Source organism: Scyliorhinus torazame, unplaced genomic scaffold (genome assembly GCF_047496885.1).
Source record: "Scyliorhinus torazame isolate Kashiwa2021f unplaced genomic scaffold, sScyTor2.1 scaffold_621, whole genome shotgun sequence".
Taxonomy (NCBI): domain Eukaryota; kingdom Metazoa; phylum Chordata; class Chondrichthyes; order Carcharhiniformes; family Scyliorhinidae; genus Scyliorhinus; species Scyliorhinus torazame.
The window spans coordinates 24,168-45,012 of record NW_027308348.1 but is presented as its reverse complement, the minus strand read 5'-3'; the positions used below and the strand labels follow the sequence as shown (position 1 = coordinate 45,012).

Below are 20,845 nucleotides of genomic sequence, written 5' to 3'. Positions count from 1 at the left end.
ATGAGAAAAATAACATTCAATAAGGATGAAAAATTCAATGAACATTAGACTATCAAAATAGTTAGATTAGCTACTGTTGGCGCTGAACTACTGGTGTCCGGGGGGATGGGCATTTTCAGTTAGTTCAAATAGCTGGACAGCTGGGGTTCGTAATGGTGTAACACCGTGGGTTCAATTCCTGTACTGGCTGAGGCTATCTCGCCTTCTCTCACCCTTGTCCCTTACATGAGGTGTGGTGACCCTCAAGTTTAACCACCAGGCAGCTCTCTCTCCTTCAAAGAGAAGAGCAGCCCATGGTCCTCTGGGACTATTGCAACTTTCTCTAGTGTCTGAATTGATGAGCTTTAACCCTAGTATAGTAGATACATAATCAACTTGCAGGATCCTTTAATATGGTTCAATTTTCAAAATTTCGGGATGGTGAATTTAAAAAAAAAAAAAAAAAAAACCTCCTCAAAACAAGGGAAAAAATACTTCTCATTATTAAATAAAAGTTGGAGATATAAGTGATTGGCTTCTGTAGTTTAAAGATGCACACTGAAGTGACTTGATTGTTACTGTGATGTGATTAACAAAACGGAAACGCTGCATATAATAGCCCAAATCTTCTGGTATTGGATCATTGGAGACTCATTGGAGCACTTCTTTCAGGCGAAGCAACATTTTACTTCCGTCGCCTTCAATTTGGTCAACTGTATCCACTACTCCCAATGCAGTCTCCTTTACATTGGGAAGACTAGGTGACCGTTTTGCTCAGCCACCAACCTTCCTGTTGTGCACCATTTCAACTCAGCATTTTGCTCTCATGTCTGTCCTTGGCCTGCTGCAATGCTCCAGTGAAATCCAACACAAACTGGAGGCGCAGCACCTCATTTTCCAGTTAGGCATGTTACAACCTCAAAGTTCAATGCTGAGTTCAACATTAGACTGTGACCTTCCTCCTCCATATTTACTTTTAATATTCCAAACATTTTTTTTGTTCCAATGCAAAAACCCTCCTTCACGTTGCCATCTGTCACTTGTTCGTTGCAATCTCCCACAGCTCCCACTAATCAATGTGACAGCCCCTCTAATAATAATAATAATCTTTATTAGTGTCACAAGTAGGCTTACATTAACACTGCAATGAAGTTACTGTGAAAACTCTAGTTGCTACACTACAGCGCCTGTTCGGGTACACGGAGGGAGAATTCAGAATGTTCAATTCACCTAACAAGCACGTCTTTCGTGACTTGTGGGAGAACGTGCAGACTCTGCACAGTCACTCAAACCGGGAATTTCCCAGGTTCCCAGTGCTGTGAAACAACAGTGCTAACCACTGTGCTAAAGTGCCACCCTCTTATATATAAAGCACATTTTTAAATCTTTAGTTCTGAAAAAGGTTCATGCAGACTTGAAATGTTAACTCAAGGTCCTTCCCTTCACAGGTTAGACAGATGTTAGGTGTCTAAGATGTTAGGTGTTTAAGGCGAGTGGCTAGGATTTGAGTGTGCGTTTGGTTGGGGGAGCGGTCACACCTTGGTGGCTTTACAATAGTTACCTAGAAGTTAGAAGAGGTTTTAATTCTAACTTTTTCTAAGTAACTATTGGTGTAACCCTGTCAGAACCATCCGAAGTTTACGATTTAAAATCGCATTTTTGGATGGTTCAATAGCTGCATAAACCCTTACTTGTGAAATTCCGAGGAGGATTCCCCAGCACATCTTTGGGGTACTCCTACAATCTGGCACTGGGTCCTGTATATCTAAGGATAGTAATCGATTTTCCCGCCGCAGATGAGCCATTCAACCTTCACATAGCCTTTCTTGTGACAAGAAGCATGTCGGTCCCATCGAACTAAACCTGTGCTCTGAACCTTCATTAACCTGAGAAAGACCTGAGTTTCCACCAGCATCATCCCTCTAAGGAAACAAATTATGTTCCATATCGGCCACTATAGCCTTTTTCATGGCAAATTCTGCACTAGCCTGGCCCACTCTCTAACTCCATTCTTTTGCTGTAGACCTCTGGCACCAACTTTTAAGTGTTGAATATAGCAATTTTGCTTCCTTGTAATCACGAATGCTCTGTTGAAAGAGACAAGTACACCCACAAAGCATTCCCCACCATAATGCTTTGTAAGAGGATATCCACTGGTTTTTTTCCAGCTAATTTAGAAATGACAATTTTCTCATAGGGCATAAAGTGCATCTCCACTCTTTTCTAGGTACGAAGTGAACATTCTTCACCAAATCAAAATTAAGGGCAGTTCTTTAGCCTACTTTGCTGTACCAATTCAAGTTCGCAAACTCAGAACTCTCGTTTCATTGAGGTTTTTATTTCTTTCTCATTCCTCTGTTGAGAATGTCTCTTCAAGTTAATCTTGCATGATTCTATTTATTTGTCAATTCTGGCCAGTTGTATTTGGTCACTAGCGGAGCCAGCTGCTCCTTCCTGGAACCCAGATGCCAAGCCAATTCTTAAAGGATTCTATTCTCCTAGCTCCTGATCGAGCATTAATCTCCAAGTACCCTGTTCTGCTACAGCCTATAAATCGTCTTTTCTCAACTGTTAAGTCAGAGTCCTCTCTTTCAACAAAGGCTGATTCCCCAATACAATACAGAAAAAGCAAACATGACATTATGTTTATTTAAATGCTGGAAAGCTCCAGGGAGCCTCGGATCCAGCCTCTGGGATCAATCCCAAAATGGAGCTCCCAATTTTGTTAATGTCCCTGTGGGGGAAATGGAAACCAAAAATAACCAAACCAAATAACGCCCAAATAAAGCAATTATGAACAGGATTTCATTTTTTGTAATTTTTGCTACGAATCAGAGCCAGCTCAAATTTAAACATGAATAGGCAAATTATATACAACACATGAAAGGGTCGATGCAACAAAGATGTCCTTCAATTCCATTGATTCAGCCCTCAGGCTGCTTTCACCAGCAGGCATATTCCATCAGTGGTCCCTGGATATGGTTAGCACCATTGGGTGCAAACCAAGCCTTTTGCTTCCTTCTCCGCACACAAATTCTACGTTCCTTCTTCTGTCTCTGCATTTGTGCACCGATTGCCTTCACCGTCCAACTCTCCAGCTCCTAGTTCTCCTTTTGTCTGGCCACAGAGCTGCTGTCCTAACTTCCTTCCTGTTGGCACTGCTTCCAGGTCACTCAGTCATGACCAGTGTATATTATCCAAGAAAATTTAAATCCATTCCTTTACAGTTGATGCAAACTCAAAAGTTCTTTTCAAACATTATTATTATTATTATTTTTTTTTTTTAAAACTGAAATGGGCATTTTATTTTTCAATTTGCACAAATATGGACATAAGCACGAAAAGATAGCTTCTTGCAGATATCAAATTAGATGAAAACTGACGGGAGGATCAAATTTCAGAAATCAGATTCACATTTGACCCAGATAGGTGGTTGACAGTTCAATGCAGGGAAGTATTACTTTAGGAAAATCGTGAATGGAAATTTACCAGGGATATTAAGTCAGGCATTCAGGAGTGGAGAAGCAAAGAGATCTAGGGGATACGAAGATTAAAGACAGAAGTGTTGCTGGAAAGGGCCAAAATAAAAATGAATTAGAAGTCAGGAAGCGATGTGGAATACGTAGATGACATTGTTGAGGTCAGTTAGAATACCACATTCAAAACCAGACATTCCTTCGAGTATTGGAAGCATGGAAAGAGTATAGCAAGGATGTATTGCTATGTCCCCAGGAATTAGATGAAAGCTGGTTTGAAATATGCTGACACTTCTTTGTATTGGAACAAAGAAGGAACAAATTTTTAAATTTGAAAAGATTCTAAAAACAAATCAGTGAAAACGTGCTTCCACTAGCTGACAAATCATAAGAGGACTTCAAGTCAATTATTCAAATGAATGCGGAAAGTTGGAAGAATTTGTTTCACAAAGCATAACTAAAGAATGGAATGAATTAGCAGAAGTACCCATTGAGACAGATAATTATCTACAAGGTAACTGATTAAGTGGCGGTGGTACAGTGGTTTATCAATGCTGCCTCACAGCGCCAGGGACCCAGGTTCAATTCAAACCTGGGTGACTGTGTGGCGTTTGTACATTCTCCCAGTGTCTGTGTGGGTTTCTTCTGGGTGCTCTGGTTTCCCCCACACAGTCCAAAGATGTGCAGGTTAGGTGGATTGGCTTTGCTAAATTGTCCCTTAGCGTCCAAAAGGTTAGGTGGAGTTACAGGGACAGGGTGGGTGCATGGGCATTGGTGGGGTTTTCCTTTGGCTAGACAGCTGGTTCGTGATGCAGAACAAGGCCAGCAGCGTGCGTTCAATTCCCGTACCAGTTGAGGTTATTCATGAAGGTCCACCTTCTCAACCTTGCCCCTTATACGAGGTGTGGTGATGCTCAGGTTAAACCACCACCAGTTAGTTTTCCCCCTCAAATGGGAAAGCGCCCTATGGCCATCTGGGACTATGGCAACTTTACCTTTCACACAGTTTAAGTAGCTAAACGGTGTTTTATGCCATTTGAGCACGTCTGCACTTTTTTCTATGCTTCGGCCAATAACCAAAAGTATCCCAATATACCTTCTTTGCTGCATGATCAACTCCTTCAGGGATCTGTAGACGTGACCACTGGAAATAGTCTTCCAATTACCAAAACATCTATTATCCTTTGCTTCTGCCAGAGCCAATTTTGGCTCAAACTTGCCACTTTCTCTTGGACCCCATGGCTTTTTCTTTTGACCACACTTGTCAAAAGCTTTCTTTCCATAGTTATCCTCTTGTTCTACATGTATTCATTTCAGAGCTTACACTTTTACAAAATCACATCTCAGCTTAGTAAAATTTGCCTTCCCCAGCTTTTACTCTTGATCCACCTTTGTCCTTATGGAGACAATGAATGCTGAATCTAAAGGAATTACGGTCACTGCCACCAAGATGTTCTCTCTCACTGACACCATTTATACTTGCCCAGCTTCATTTTCTAAAATGAAGCCCAGGACTAGTTGAGCTCAGTGTAATCGCTAAAAAAGTTCCGAATATATATTTTAAGAATTCTGCATCCTCTGCTGTAACTGTTACACTGATTTTATCTCAGTAGTTGAAATTCACAACACTACTACCCTATTGTTTCTGCATTTCTCTAAGGGGCTGGTTTAGCACAGGACTAAATCGCTGGCTTTTAAAGCAGACCCAGGCAGGCCAGCAGCACTGTCCAATTCCCGTACCAGCCTCTCCGAACAGACGCTGGAATGTGATGACTAGGGGCTTTTCACAGTAACTTCATTTGAAACCTAATTGTGACAATAAGTGATTTCCATTTCATTTTCATTTCTTAGTAATTTGATGAAATGTATCTCCCTTACTTTTTGGGTATATATATTCCCAGCAATGTGATTGCTCTTTTCTTCCATTCAACCCACAAGGTCTCATTTGATAAAAGCAAATTACTGCGGATGCTGGAATCTGAAACCAAAAAGAAAATGCTGGAAAATCTCAGCAGGTCTGGCAGCATCTGTAGGGAGAGAAAAGAGCTAACGTTTCGAGTCCAATGACTCTTTGTCAAAGCTAATAGACAGAGAAAGTGGGAAAAATTTATACTATGGAGTGAGAATGAAAGATGAGTCATAGCCACCGAAACCCAGGGAAACGGGGCGTGAATGGCCACAGAAACTAAGGGGAAAGAATACTAATGGCAGTCCCCAGAGAGAACAAAGATGTGAAAGGCCAAACAGCAGAGAAACTGACATCAGAGGGTAAACTCTGACAGATGTAGATGTGGGGGGAGGGAAAGGGGGAAGCAAAGTGGAGAAAAGGTAAGGAAAGGTGGATAAGATGGTGAGGGGAGGGGTTTAATGTATATTAAGAAAGAAAGAAATGGTAAAAGAGAGTTAAAATGAAATGGGATGAAAACAAATGGGTTGAACTGGGGTGGAGCTAATCATCTGAAGTTGTTGAATTAGTGGTTGAGACCGAAAGGCCTCGTCTTAATTTTTCTGCCCCCCTCACCCATTCCCACCTCTCTCCTTCCGAACTTTCTGCTCTTCACTCCGTCAGGTCTAGCCCCGACTTTGTCATCAAACCTGCCGACAAAGGGGGTGCTGTTGGCGGCTGGCGCACTGACCTCTACCTCGCAGAGGCCAAGCGCCAACTCTCAGATACTTCCCCTCACCTCCCCCTGGACCATGACCAGACCACTGAACATCAAGCCATTATCTCCAACACCGTTAGCGACCACATTTCCTCCCGATGCCTTCCAACCTCAGTCTCCCACCCCGGACAGCCTGCTTTTACCTACTTCCCAAAATCCACAAAAAGGACTGTCCCGGCAAGCCCATTGTGTCAGCATGCTCTTGCCCCACCAAACTTATTTCCTCTTATCTCGACTCCATCCTCACTCCTCTGGTCCATTCCCTCCCCATCTACATCCAGGATTCCTCTGATGCACTGCGTCATATTGACAGCTTTCAGTTCGCGGGCCCTAACCGCATTCTATTCACCATGGATGTACAATCTCTCTACACCTCCATACCACACCAGGATGGCCCGAGAGCTCTGCGTTTCTTTCTCGAAAAGAGGCCCGGACAATTCCCATCCACCACCAGTCTCCTCCGCCTGGCTGAACTCGTTCCATCTCTCAACAACTTCTCCTTTAATTCATCCCACTTTCTCCAAATCAAAGGTGTAGCAATGGGTACCTGCATGGGTCCTAGCTACGCTTTCCTTTTTATGAGGTATGTGGAACATTCCTTGTTCCAGGCCTACCCGGGTACCCTCCCACAACTCCTTTACAGATACATTGATGACAATTTTGGTGCCGCTTCATGCCCTCGTCCAGACCTGGAAAGATTCATCAACTTTGTTTCCAGTTTCCACCGCTCCATCACTTTCATCTGGTCCATCTCAGACACTTCCCTTCCTTGATCTTTCTGTCTCCATCTCCAGCAATAGACTATCTACTAATATCCACTACAAGCCCACTGACTCCCACAGCTACCTGGACTACAGCTCTTCGCACCCTGCAAGGACTCCATCCCTTTCTCTCAACTCCTTCGCCTCCGTCGCATTTGTTCCGATGATGCCACTTTCCAAAATGGTGGTTCGAAAATGTGTTCCTTCTTCCTCAACCGTGATTTCCCACCTACAGTTGTTGACAGGGCCCTCAACAATGTGCGGTTCCTTTCCCGCGCCACTCCCCTCCCTCCCAGAACAGGGATAAAGTCCCTCTCGTTCTCACATTTCATCCCAGCAGCCTCCGTATGCAAAGCATAATCCTCCGCCATTTTCACCAGCTCCAGCGTGATGCCACCACCAAACACATCTTCCCTTCACTCCCTCTGTCAGCATTCTGCAGAGACCGTTCCCTCCGGGATAATCTAATCCACTCCTCCACCATACTCAGTACCTCTCCCATCACCCATGGCACCTTCCCATGCAATCGCAGAAGGTGTAACACCTGCCCCTTTACCTCTTCCATGCTTAACATCCCAGGCCCAAAACACACAATTCCAGGCTAAGCAGCGTTTCACTTGCATCTCTTCCAATTTGGTCTATTGCATTCGCTGCTCCAAATGTGGTCTCCTCTATATTGGAGAGACCAAACGCAGACTGGGTGATCGCCTTGGTGAGCATCTCCGGTCTGTACGCATTCAGGATCCTGACCTTCCCATTGCTTGCCAGTTTAACAAAAGACCCTGCTCCCATGCCCATATGTATTTGGCCTGCTGCAATGTTCCAGTGAAGCTCAACGCAAACTGGGGGAACAACATCTCATCTTCCGGTTAGGAACGCTACAGCTTTCCTATCTCAACATTGAATTCAACAACTTCAGATGATTAGCTCCACCCCACCTCGACCCATTTATTTTCATCCCATTTCATTTTAACTGTCTTTTACCATTTCTTTCTTTCTTAATATAGTTTAACCCACCACCCCTCCCCTCCCCCCACCATCTTATCCACCTTTCCTTACCCTTTCTCCACTTTGCTTCCCCCTTCCCCTCCCCCCACATCTACATCGGTCAGTTCACCCTCTGATGTCAGTTTCTCTGCTGTTTGGCCTTTCACATCTTTTCTCTCTGGGGACTGCCATTAGCATTCTTTCTCCTTGGTTTCTGTGGCCATTAGCACCCAGTTCCCCTGGGTTTCTGTGGCTATGACTCATCTTTTATTGTCACTCCACGGTATAAATATTTCCCACTTTCTCTGTCTGTTAGCTTTGACAAAGAGTCATTGGACTCGAGACATTGGCTCTTCTCGCCCTACAGATGCTGCCAGACCTGCTGAGATTTTCCAGCATTTTCTTTTTCGGTCTCAATTGATAATGCTTCTAGACTATCTTACCTCGTCAAAGCTGTGATTATTTCCCCAACCAATACTGCCACCCTAACTTTTTATTCCCCCTTCTATCCGGTCTGAAAACCATTTCTTCAGCCATGGATTCATCTGCATTCCCCTCCTATTTCAGTACTGACCAATAAGTAACAGTAATCTGGAAATGACCACCGTTGAGATCCTGCTTTCCTAGCATACTTTCTTACCTACCTCCCCAAGTCTTCCTGCAGAACCTCAACTGCTTTCTACCTAGATCTTTATTATGGACCATTCTTCCATATGATTCACACTCGCTCTCTATCTCCCCCCACTTCCAGAATATTCTGGGAAGCAACATACCATTATAGGGTCAGGTTTGCAGCCACATGAATCATTTTTGTGTAAAATTCAGTTAAATAGTCAAAGCTGGAACACGGTCTTGGGATGATAATGTTCTTGTCCCCTGATCATTAACTATTCGGAAGGAAATGATACAAACCTGCAAGTGGTGTTCTTTATTTGCAATTAAAGTTGAAATTCTTCTTATTTCAGCATTCTTCTCGTCCGATATCAATTCCAGTTCAGCTGGATCAGATACTTGCTTCTTCAGAATCTGCAACTGCAAGCGCAATTCTTCACTCCTCTTTTTCTCTTCGGCTAGGTTTGCGTCACATGCACGATTACGCTCCTGAAACTGCGCCTCACGACGAGGTACAGCGTTCAGCATTCTCTGTTGCATAAACATGAAAAAAGGCATAGCCGTGAAAATGAATAGGATGGAGCTGAAACCTAGCATTCACCTACTGAAATACTTTTGCACCTTAGAATAAGTCAGATTAGACCCTTTTATTTCTTGCTTTTCTCAAGCTTTCCATTTTGATTAAGCTTTTGATTAAGCTACAATACAATAAAAAATCTGCTAACACCAATGAATACACTTGATACCACAGAATTGTTTTCCACGGCAATTATATATGGATTGAAGGTAGGATAATAAACTTCAGCTTGCTGCAAATAGGCAAGTGGTCAGGTCACCCAAACAAGCAACCAACTGCTAGGCTGCAAACCGCCCAAGCCATTGTGACTTTAGAGCCACGGTACGGTGCAAATCTTAATTCAAATGCAGTTGTTTTGTTGCAGGTGATCTCTGAAACCACTCTGCAATATTAATGATCAGAAGTTGGATTAAAGCAAAGGGCAGAGACAACAGGATAACTGCACGCAAGGGATATTTTAAACAATAGAAGGAACATAATACCAGCCCCATTATATTTGATAGGATCTCCATTATTATTGAAGTAAATTCTACATGGAACATTATTGTAAAATATGAAGACTTTGCAGAATTCTTTCCAACAAATTAACTACTCTGCTGTTCAATTTGAATCTGTCACACACTCTAAAATTATACTTTATCAGCTATGCAGAGTCCAAGCATTTATCTAACTTAATACAGAGGGATCAATTTAAAAGCAATAGAATTTACAGTGCAGAAGGGGGCCATTTGGCCCATCGAGTCTGCACCGGCTCTTGGAAAGAGCACCCTACCCAAGGTCAACACCTCCACCCTATCCCCAGAACCCAGAAACCTCACACAACACTAAGGGCAATTTTGGACACTAAGGGCAATTTAGCATGGCCAATTCACCTAACCTGCACATCTTTGGACTGTGGGAGAAAACCGGAGCACCCGGAGAAAACCCACGCACACACGGGGAGAATGTGCAGACTCCGCACAGACAGTGACCCAAGCCGGGAATCGAACCTGGGACCCTGGAGCTGTGAAGCAATGGTGTTAACCACAATGCTACCGTGCTGCCAATCTTCACAATATATTTCAATCTATGGGATTACCCTTTACCAGTTCATCTTTATTTGAACAACCACTGCGGCAGCAAATACCAATGAAGTTTCACCACATTTAAATTCAGAAACAACTAAAGTTAAAAATTTATAAAATGAAATCACTTTCCCCTACTAAACAACTAGATTACAAAAAACATCAAATTTAGATCGCAATAGAAATTTACTGGAAACACTCAGCATCTGTGGGAGAGGAAAGTAGAGTTCACGTTACAGATCCAGAAACACAAATTCTGACAAAAGTTGCTAAGACTTGAAACATAAACCCACCCCACCTCTCTCTACATTATGCTACATGATCTGCTCAGTGTTTTTGATTTTATTTCAGTCTTCCATCTGCAGTATTTTATTTTTCAAATTTAGACCATAATGCAGACAGTAGATCACAGAATTCCTACAGTGCAGAAGGAGCCATTCAGCCCATCAGGTCTTCACCGACCCTCTGAAAGAGCACCCGATCTAGGCCCACCCCCCCACTATCCCCGTAATCTAACCTGTACATCCCTGGACACTAAGGGGCGATGTACCTGCACATCTTCGGACTGTGGGAGGAAACTGGAGGAAACCCACACAGACAAGGGGAGAAAGTATAAACTCCAGTCACCCAAGGCTGGAATTGAACCCGGGTCCCTGGCTTTGTGAGGCAGCAGTGCTAACCACTATGCCATCATTTATAAATTTACTAAGAAAAGTATTGTCATTACAAATTCTATTGCATGTAGTACCTTATAGTCACTTCTCCACAACACAAGATTTTCATATAGTTGCTGATTCTCTTTCTGTAGCTTCCCAATGCCTGTTGATTCAGTTGATCCTTCAGGCACTTCAGAACAAAATCTGATCAGTAGTTCTTTCCATGCTTCCGCCTCTATTAACAACTCCTGGTCAGTTTTAGAAAGGCTGATCTGGTATTCATTTTTCAATTGAAATAAACTCTGAATTGCGTTCTGAATAATAAATACATGCAGTCAAAATGAGGGGTAATGAAACAAACATTAGCCAGGTCGATTGACCAAATAAATCATTTCCCCAATTGGCACAAAGGAATATAAATTACGCACCAGCTCCAATACTGCTAGCAGTCAGCAGTCATCACATAGCAAGGACAAACTTCAGTTGCAGCACATAGATTGCTAATATGTGACACTGCAATTCTATTTACTAGGTTTGTGTAATTTTGTTTAGTCACTGTTGAGATAAGTTTAAATTTATATAAGAGTCTGCAATTCAATTCTGGAAGTGACACTTCAAAACAGGACATATTTTCAAACTCTGAAACAGGGCAAAGCTTGTACTGGCCTTAAAGGTGCATTAAATTTCCAAGCAAAGCCTATCTATTTTTGAAAGATTAACAATCTAATCCAACATTAATACAGGAAAAAAATATTTGCCCTCTAGTTTGTTCCTCTATTCTGATGCTAATTTTTGGCTACCAAAGTCTTTTTTTTTTTTATATAAATGTTTTTTTAATTCTCCTCCTTTTTCACATTTTCTCCCACATTTACATCCATCAACAATAAACAATAATCAGCAAGATATGTCAGTCCCCATAATAACAACGATCCCATCTACCCACCAACCCCCAAACCTCAACCCGCATGTTTACATAAACAAATGACAAAAACAAATCAGGGATTACCCGTAGTCACCCTTAATCTCACACAGCTCTTCTCTCCCCACCCCCCCCCCCCCCAAGGTCTCCAGCCCCCCAACCAACGCCATCCAACCTCTAAGAGAGTACCGTACATGATACCCCAAAGTTGTACCCCCCCCACCAAATCTCCAGCTCCTCCCGTCCAATGCCTCTTGTAAAACTCCTCCTCCCAACCTCGGTTCCCTCCCCCAACCTCGGTTCCCTCCCAACTTTCCATCCCGGCTAGACCACTCGGACCCAGTTCAGTCAGGCTCCGATGGCCACAGCCCCTCCCCCCACCTCACTCCCGTTCACTGGCTGGCTTAAACCAGCCAGCGTGGAGGCCCCCGCCCGGGTCCCTTTCCCCCTTGCCCGGCCCTAGGAAAGCCCAAAGATCCCCTTTTAGCAGACAAACCCCGCATATCCACCTACACCCCAAAGAGCCCTCCTTTCGAGTAAAAGTCCCGTCCCTTCCCTTGTCCAAATATATGCAACATTGGCTCCTTTAGCCTCTATATACCCACGCGCAGTGATACAAAAAAAAGAGAAGAAAATACAGTCATGAGGTTACTTCGGCACATGACCAATCCTCAATTTGTCAGTTCTGCCACAGTCCTTCTGCCTTCGCAAACTCCTCCACTGCTTCCGCCGTTCCAAAATAAAAGTCCCCGAGCTTGTAAGTCACCCTCAGCTTTGCTGGATATACAATGCCGCACTGCACCGTGCCAATGTACAGTGCCCTCTTCACCCGGTTGAAGGCAGCCCGCCTCCTCGCCAGCTCCACCGTAAAGTCCTGGTATACACGTATACCAGCTCCAGCCCACTGCACCACCCGCTTCTGCTTAGCCCAGCTCAGGACCTTCTCCTTCACACTGTATCTATGGAAGCACAGAGTCACTGCCCTTGGCGGCTCACTCGCCTTTGGTGCAGGCCTCCACGACCGATGAGCCCGATCCAGTTCATATTGGGAGGGGTCCTCCCCCCTCCCCCAGTAGTTTTGCCAGCATCGCGGCAAAATACTCAGTCGGCTTCGGTCCTTCAACTCCTTCGGGCAGCCCCACGACCCTCAAATTCTGTCGCCTGGATCTGTTTTCCAGATCTTCCATTTTTCCTTGCAGATTCTTGTTCGTGTCCATCACCTTCCGCATCTCCTTCCCCATCGAGGCAAGTTGATCACCGTGCTGCAATACCGTCTCCTCCACTTCCTTCAGCGCCTCCCCTTGCTCTCGCACCTCCGCCACTGCGCTCGCCACCGCCGTCTGCACCGGGGAAACCGCCTCCTCCACCAGCACATTCAAAACCTCCCTCATCTCCTTCCTCACCATCTCCATACATTTCTCAATCTGCACCAACTGCTTTTGGAATTCCGCAGCCATCACCTTAGTTAGTTCTTCAGCCGTAAGCACTGCGGCCTCCCCTGGTGCTCCACACTCCATTTCCTTTGTTGACCCCGCGGTGACCTTTCCCCTCTCCAACGGACTTTCAGCCGCTTTTTTCCCGGCCGTTTTTGGGGTGATTTTCGACATCCTTCTTCTCCTTGCGCTATCTCCAGACTTTTACTTCCGTCGCTGGCCCTAGGACCGGGCGGTACTCCGCGAAAATGCCGTTCCCGAACGGGAGCCCTCCAATGTGCGGCTGCCTCCCGCCGCCGTCATCGGAAATACCTTGGCTACCAAAGTCGATGGAGGACTTTGTCCAAATGGCCGTGCTTCACATATAATCTCAGACTGGGTGTACTCAAGCTACTCACCGATGGGAAAGGAATGTGACAGCTGAGTCAGACCTATCATAATGACTGCCTTTGCTCCCTTTACATCAAGGATCACTAAATAGCAATCAGAGGCAGTAAACATATCCAGCCAATTGTTCATTTTAGTTTGGAAACTGCCCATCTTAAAATGGTGGATTAAAATTGGTACTCTCCAGGTTTAGTTCTTTATGACTATTTTTTTTAAAAACTGGGAACCATCAAACTGCCATTTTCCATGATGCTCAAAAAATTGTAATATGCCAAACGAAGAGAGATGTTTTGCTGCAATTTAATACCACTGTCTTAGTCCTGCAGTATCCCAGTACAAGAAAACAAATTTACTGACTTGGCCTGTCTCATTAATGATAACAAGGGGAGATCTTTAGCAAAACAAGCATATTGAAAATCTTACACAGGACACAACACTGCCTTTGCAAGTGCATTGTGAGCTAATGGAAAAAGAAAGACATGGAGAAAGGTTTTATAGAAATTAGGATATATAGACATGCATTTGCAAGGTTTAATTTTCCAGATATTTAAACGGTGCTAATAGATCATATTTTGAAAGGTTGAGAACTATTAAATTGGAACATACTGTACCATAACTGAAATCATGGAGTATACTAGATGCTGTAACAAAGTACTAATGCTTTGAACTTTATTCTTTCATGGGATGTGGACATTGCTAGCAATGCCAGCATTAGTTGCCCATCCTTAAATCTTCCTGGATTTGGTAAGCCATTTCATGACTATATAATACCCTTCCATGGCATCTAACACATAGCAGTTTCAGCCTCCACTTTTGGAAGAGATCCCGAAGAGACTGTTGTCAAGGGAGACACTTTGTTAACATGGTGGATATTGAATTGAACTCAATGGGGAATGCTTCTTGCTTTTTATATGAAACAATTTGGTGATGTTGATGGATGACAATGAGGAAATCTATTTCTTCAAGATTTGCAATAACAAGACAGTCTCCAGGGTAAATTGCATCAAATCTTCCAGAAAGTGTCTAAACAAAAGAAAAGCTGGCAACTACCTCGATTCCACCAGATAGGATTCTAAATAATCTAACTTCCTTCCTCACTTTGTTAATCTTCAATACATCAATAACACGAGTTACAATTGAAATTGCTAGTAGAATATACTGTATCAAACATACCTGCAACAGTAAATCTTTCTCCTGCAGATGATTACAAAGCTTATTAATTTCAGCTTCAACAGGATCAGTTTCTGAATTAGTGGGTACAATTTGAGCTCTCTCTTTATTCAAAGTAATAATTTGTTCCTCTAATGTTGTGACAGATTCTTTAAGTTCTTTGTTCTTTCTTTCCTCCATCTTAAGCTGTTGATAATTATTCAAGAATAAAATCCTGATTAAAGACAAATCCTTTGCATATATACCTTGATTAATAAGGGGATCAGGGGTTATGGGGAGAAGGCAGGAGAATGGGGATGAGAAACACATCAGTCATGATTGAATGTGGAGCAGAATCAATGGGCCGAATGGCCTAATTCTACTCCAATACTTATGGTCTTATACCCAAGGATTTCAGAAATAGTTTTAATAATAATCTTTATTAGTGTCACAAGTAAGCTTACATTAACACTGCAATGAAGTTATGGTGAAAATCTCCTAGTCGCCACAATATGGCACCTGTTAGGGTACACGGAGGGAGAATTCAGAATGTCCAATTCACCCAACAAGCACGTCTTTCGGGACTCATGGGAGGAAACCCACACAGACACAGGGAGAATGTGCAGACTCCGCACAGACTCAAGCCTGGAATCGAACCCATGCCCCTGGCGCTGTGAAGCAACAATGCTAACCACTGTGCTGCCGATTGTATTTGGTGCATCTGCTGTAAATTCACAAATTGGTGATTAAGAGCAGCGATCAGACCCCCTGCAGTAATAAAATGACGAGTACATAGTGTCCGAATATGGAGGGGGAAACAATAAATAGAAGAATTGGGCAAGCAAAGAAGCAAATTAACATTTTTGGAAAAGCAATAATGGTTTCATTCCCAGCACTACAGTAATCACCCTCATCTCAAAACAAACGGTTTGTGGGTTACAGCAAATTAAATTTAAGAGCATTTTCAAATTTTAACTTCTACAGAATTTAAAGTACCCAAGAGTTCAAAACCCCAATACTCACCATGTCAGCCTTTTCACAGAGAACTTTCTGGGTTTTTTCCATTTGCAATTTCAGCTGCTCTTTCTCCATCAATATAGATATTTTCTCTTTCTCCAGTTGATCACTAGATACTCTCTGCAAGAGTTCCATTTCCTGCACCTTGGACACGTGAGCTTTCAGTTCCTCCCTCAATTGTTTGATCTCAGATAGCAGCCGGTCACGGTGATTTCTAACGCTGTTAAACTCATCTGTCCACTTAAGCAACAATTGGAAAGATTCCACAAGGTTACACACAAAATTCTGCAACATTATAAATGCTGAAATATTATTCCAATTTCTATGAGATTTGATTAACGTCCTCACTGAATGAGGAAGTATGGCCCTATTTCAGGTTCCCACATGCTACATTCTGAACTAGGACCAGGAAAAAGCTGCTAAATCTGACACCCGATGTTTTCAATATCCTAGTGAAATTAGTAAAGTTGTGACTGCATTCCTAAAATAGTGACTAAGTGAACCATAGGTTCCCACAGGAATCACTTCTAAAGCCAGTCAGGTTTCTTCAGAGATTTGCTGCCCGTAAAAAACAAAATATTTTGTAGCAGAGAACACGAGTATCATGAAAAAAAAAAAGACATGTAAAAGCTTTTCCACTTGTACTCATGAGGACATCACAGAATACCAAATGAAAAGGGAACAACAATTTATACTTCATGAGAGGAGTGTGTTGATTGGTTGGCAAGCAGACTGATTGGTAGATGCGTTACCATGGAAAATGGACCAGTTAACTAATGATTGAGTTAACTGTCAAGTTTTGTTTAAATTCAAACCAAGCAGGTTGACTTTGACTGATCACGGCATTGCCTTGGGGAATGAGCCAGAGAACGGCTGTCTCCTATTTTGTTTGCGTACATGTTGTCTGCAAATAGAACTCTGTATTAATATATATTGCTCCTAGCACATGCAAGTGCTCATGGCCACAACTGATAATCTTAATATTGGGGTTGGTCACTCGACCCTTCAAGTCTGTTCTGCTATTCAAAGAGATCGTGGCTGATCTGATTGCAACCTTAACTCACATTCCCACCTACCTCTGATAACCTTTCACCCTCTTGCTCATCAAGAATCTATTTACTGCTGCCGTACAAATATTCCAAGACTATGCTTCCATCGCCTTTTGAGGAAGAGTTCCAAAGATTCACAACCCTTTAAAAAAAAAGATTTCTCTTAATCCGTCTTAAATGGGCGACCCCTTACTTTTGAAATGAAAAATGAAATGAAAATCGCTTATTGTCACAAGTAGGCTTCAAATGAAGTTACTGTGAAAAGCCCCTAGTCTTTAAACAGTGACTCCTAGTTCTAGACTCTCCCACAAGAGGAAACATCTCGCCACATTCACCCGGTCAAGACCCCTCAGGACCTTGTATGTAGCAATCAAATCGGCTCTTACTTTTCTAAACTCCAGCAGATACAGACCTAACCTGTCCCAACATTTCCTCAAAAGACAACTCCCTCATTCCAGATATCAGCGTAACTCTTAGAACATTCAGGATTGTTTGTTTAGAAAATATGTCCAATTATCGAATCACATCTAATTTAGACATCACACTTTGAATTTTGCAAACATGAGCTGGTTAGTTCATTCCCCAGGGCAATGCTTTGACCAGTGAATCTGCTTGGTTTGAATTTAAACAGTCATTAGTTAACTGGTGAAGTTCCCATGCCAATATATGTACCAGAGTCCACTTGCCAAACAATCAACACTCTCTTCTCACGAGTATAAATTGTTGTTCCCTTGATATTTGGTATTCTTGCAAACGTCTTGATGAGCACAAGATGAAAAGCGTCAATATGTCGCTTTCTCAGCGATATTTAAATATGCACCATACACGTACAGTACCACAGTTCGAGCTGGGCAACATACAAAGTATAAAAGAAATACAGTGCATGATATTTAAAATTACAGCAAAAGCTAGACCCTGACAAAATCCTGGCAACAAGGTTTGTGCTTCAAAATAATCAACACACCTAGCCAAGTTGTTCCAGTGCAACTACAACACTGGCATCTCCAATACAATCAGCTCTGTTTGGACTGATGTGGCAAATAATTTGGGCAAAACACAAGCCTCAGGCAACGATTATCTCCGGAATAAGTAAAAAATCTTAAAATGTCTTCATGACATTCACAGGATATTACCATCACAAAATCTCGATCAACACCACCCTGGGGGTTACCACTGACCAGAAACTTAAATGGTTAGTCATATAAGCACTGTGAATAGAAGAGGCTGGGAATTATGAGGCAAGTAACTCCTATTGTGTTGCCAAAATTTGTCCTCTTCAGTTCCAGAGTTGAAGTGACACTTACTACCGTAGATATCAAGCCTGTGGCATCAAAAAGCACTAGCAAAATTGAAGTCAATAGGAATCAGGAGAAAAACTCTCCACTGCTGGGAATCAACCTTAGCACAAAGAAAGATGGTTGTGTTGTTGGGAGGCCAAACATCTCAGCCCCAGCGCATTGTTGCCAGAGTCCTCAAGGGTAGTGCCCTAGGCCCAACCATCTTCAGCTGCTTCATCTGTGACATTGCCTGCATCACAAGGTTAGAGCCAGAATGTATGCTGATAAATGCACAGAGTTCAGTACCATTTGTGACTCCTCTGATCCGAAGCAGTCCATGTCCCCGTCTACATGCAGTAAAACCTGGACAACATTTAGGCTTAGGCAGAGTAAGTGACAAGTAATAATCATGCCACATAATTGTCAGGCAAAACCATCTCCAACCAGAGAGAATATAACCATCACCCCATTCAATTGCATTCCCATCACCGAATTCCCTGCCACCAATATCCTGTTTTTTACCATTGACCAGAAATCCGACTGGACCAGCCATATAAATATTGTTGCTACAAGAGCAAGTCAGTGACAGGGAATTCTGTGGCAAGTTACTTACCTCCTGACTCCCCAACTACAAGGCACCAGAAGTGTAATGGAATAGTCACCGCTTGCCTGGATGAGTGTGATTCGAACATTCAAAGCCTAGATTCCAACCAGAACAAAACAATCTAATTGATTGACACCACATTCACCACCTCAACCATTCACTCTCTCCATGACCAGCATAGTGGTAGCAATGTGCATCATATAAAAGATGCACTTCGGCAACACACCACTCCCTCCTTCAACAGTATCTTCAAAGCGTGCGACATATACCACAGAGATCTATATCACACAAAAGGACAAAGGCAGCAAACGCATGGAAATAGCTGGAAGTTCCTCTCCAAGCCAAACAACCTTGAAACGAAATCATCGCCGGTTCCTTCACTGTCGCTGGACCATAATCCTGTGACTCCTGAATAGCACTGTGGGTGTTCTCACACCTGATGGAATGCAGCTGTTCAAAGTGGCAGCACAGCACCTCACAAGGGCAATTAGGAATGGACATCAAATGTTGGCTTAGCCAACAATGTTCTCATCCCACGAAAAGAATAAAGATGTTCCAATTTTGTGACTACAACAAAAAAGTACAACAGTTATATGATCTGTTTCTCACCATTTTAGTAGTTTCTTGCAGGGTGCTCTTCATTTTATCTCTCTGAACTTCAGCACTCTCCAGGATTGCCTGAAGATTTTCATTCTCCTTTACTATGGTTGACTTTTCATCCTCCAGTTCCTGGAGTTTTTGGTTGAATTTGTTTGCCTGAATTTCTGCTTTCTGTTCATTAGAAACACGAGCTTTCAACTCTTCAATCTCACTGAGCAGCACATCACGCTGAGACATCACAAGGTGCATTTCCTTAGCTCGCTCTTGCATCTATTGGAAACAGTAAAAGTTACAAATGAAACCATACTGCTAATGTTTGCCACAGTAATAATGAGAATAATAATAATCGCGTATTGTCACAAGTAGGCTTCAAGAAAGTTACAATGAAAAGCCCCTAGTCGCCCTGTTCGGGGAGGTAAGTTTTACCTCCATATTTTCAGATCATGTACATAACATACAGCTGCAAAATTGGCTAATAGATTTATTGAATGAACAAGGTCCCTTCATCATTAAAATTATTTTTCATTCATAGATCTAACTTTAGAACTCACTGCAGTCGTGTTTTCTTGTCGGGTATTCATCAGTTCATTATTCTGAGATTTGACAATCTCCAATTGCTCCTGGAGAGTCTCCTTCTCCTTGGCTATGGTTAATTTTTGATCCTCTAGTTGCTGGAGTCGTTGGTTGAATTTCTTTTCTAGGAGCTCGGTGTTCAGCTCTTTGGTAACACGAGTTTTCAGCTCATCAATCTCACCGAGGAGCACATCACGCTGAGATACCACATGGTGGAGTTTCTCACTTTGTTCTTGCATCTAATAAAGACAAAAAAAATCATAAACATAATCATATTGTCGGATGCATGCCATCATGACTTCCTCCACATTTGTGTGAGGCTATCCTGCACTTGGAAGATACGGAGTGCAGCGAACCCGGCTAATAAATTGAAGTGAAAATATAGTAAATTTGCCAGAGTCCCAGATGACCCTTTGAAGGGGGGGTGGGGGCACTAAATGGCGGTGATTTAACCTGAGGATCGCCACATCTCAGGTGGGGGGGGCAAGGTTGAGAAGGTGGACCTTCATGATTAACCTCAGCCGGTATGGGAATTGAACCCACACTGTTGGCCTCACCCATGAACCAGCCACCCAGCCAACTGAGCTAAACCTGTCCGAGTGACAATACAAGGACTGTAACATGAAAAACTATTCGACCAGAGGTGCTCGTCAGCTAGACTTGCTTTTCCACATTTAGGATCGGAAATGCTTTTCCAACAAAGATGTTGGATTGTGTGCCAATAATGGCAGAGCAAGGTCAATGGGGTTCTGACACGTTAACAACAGGCCAAAGTCCTTATCTCCTTCCATCAACAGGATTTCAGCGTTGAAAAGCAGACAAAGGTCTGAAAAGTAGGGCGACTTGGGGGGATTAATTTTCGTCAAATTAGGTGTAGAATATGAACAAAATTCAATTAAAGCAAAAATTAGATTAAACAAACTCTGTCAACAACAATTATCAAGTCATGAAAAGGGATTTTGCACAGCTAATTATTGAAAATCTGTTTGGCTAGCTTGATAGGGAACTAATACACAAAAGCAGCAACTTCATTAAAGTCATGGCAAGATTAAGTGCCAAATG

At 42.8% G+C, this 20,845-nt stretch overlaps 1 protein-coding gene across 1 annotated transcript in view; it reads right to left on the bottom strand.

Annotated features, from left to right (window-relative positions):
• Window positions 1–20,845, bottom strand: part of LOC140406560 (uncharacterized) — a gene marked incomplete at its 5' end in the record, with an annotated part of 65,551 nt that overhangs the window by 27,915 nt on the left and 16,791 nt on the right. The window contains 6 exons of the mRNA XM_072494556.1: window positions 8,779–9,009; window positions 10,868–11,089; window positions 14,688–14,870; window positions 15,687–15,920; window positions 19,220–19,480; window positions 19,762–20,022. Of these exons, the coding sequence (XP_072350657.1) occupies window positions 8,779–9,009; window positions 10,868–11,089; window positions 14,688–14,870; window positions 15,687–15,920; window positions 19,220–19,480; window positions 19,762–20,022 (1,392 nt within the window). The remainder of the gene's footprint in view (window positions 1–8,778; window positions 9,010–10,867; window positions 11,090–14,687; window positions 14,871–15,686; window positions 15,921–19,219; window positions 19,481–19,761; window positions 20,023–20,845) is intronic.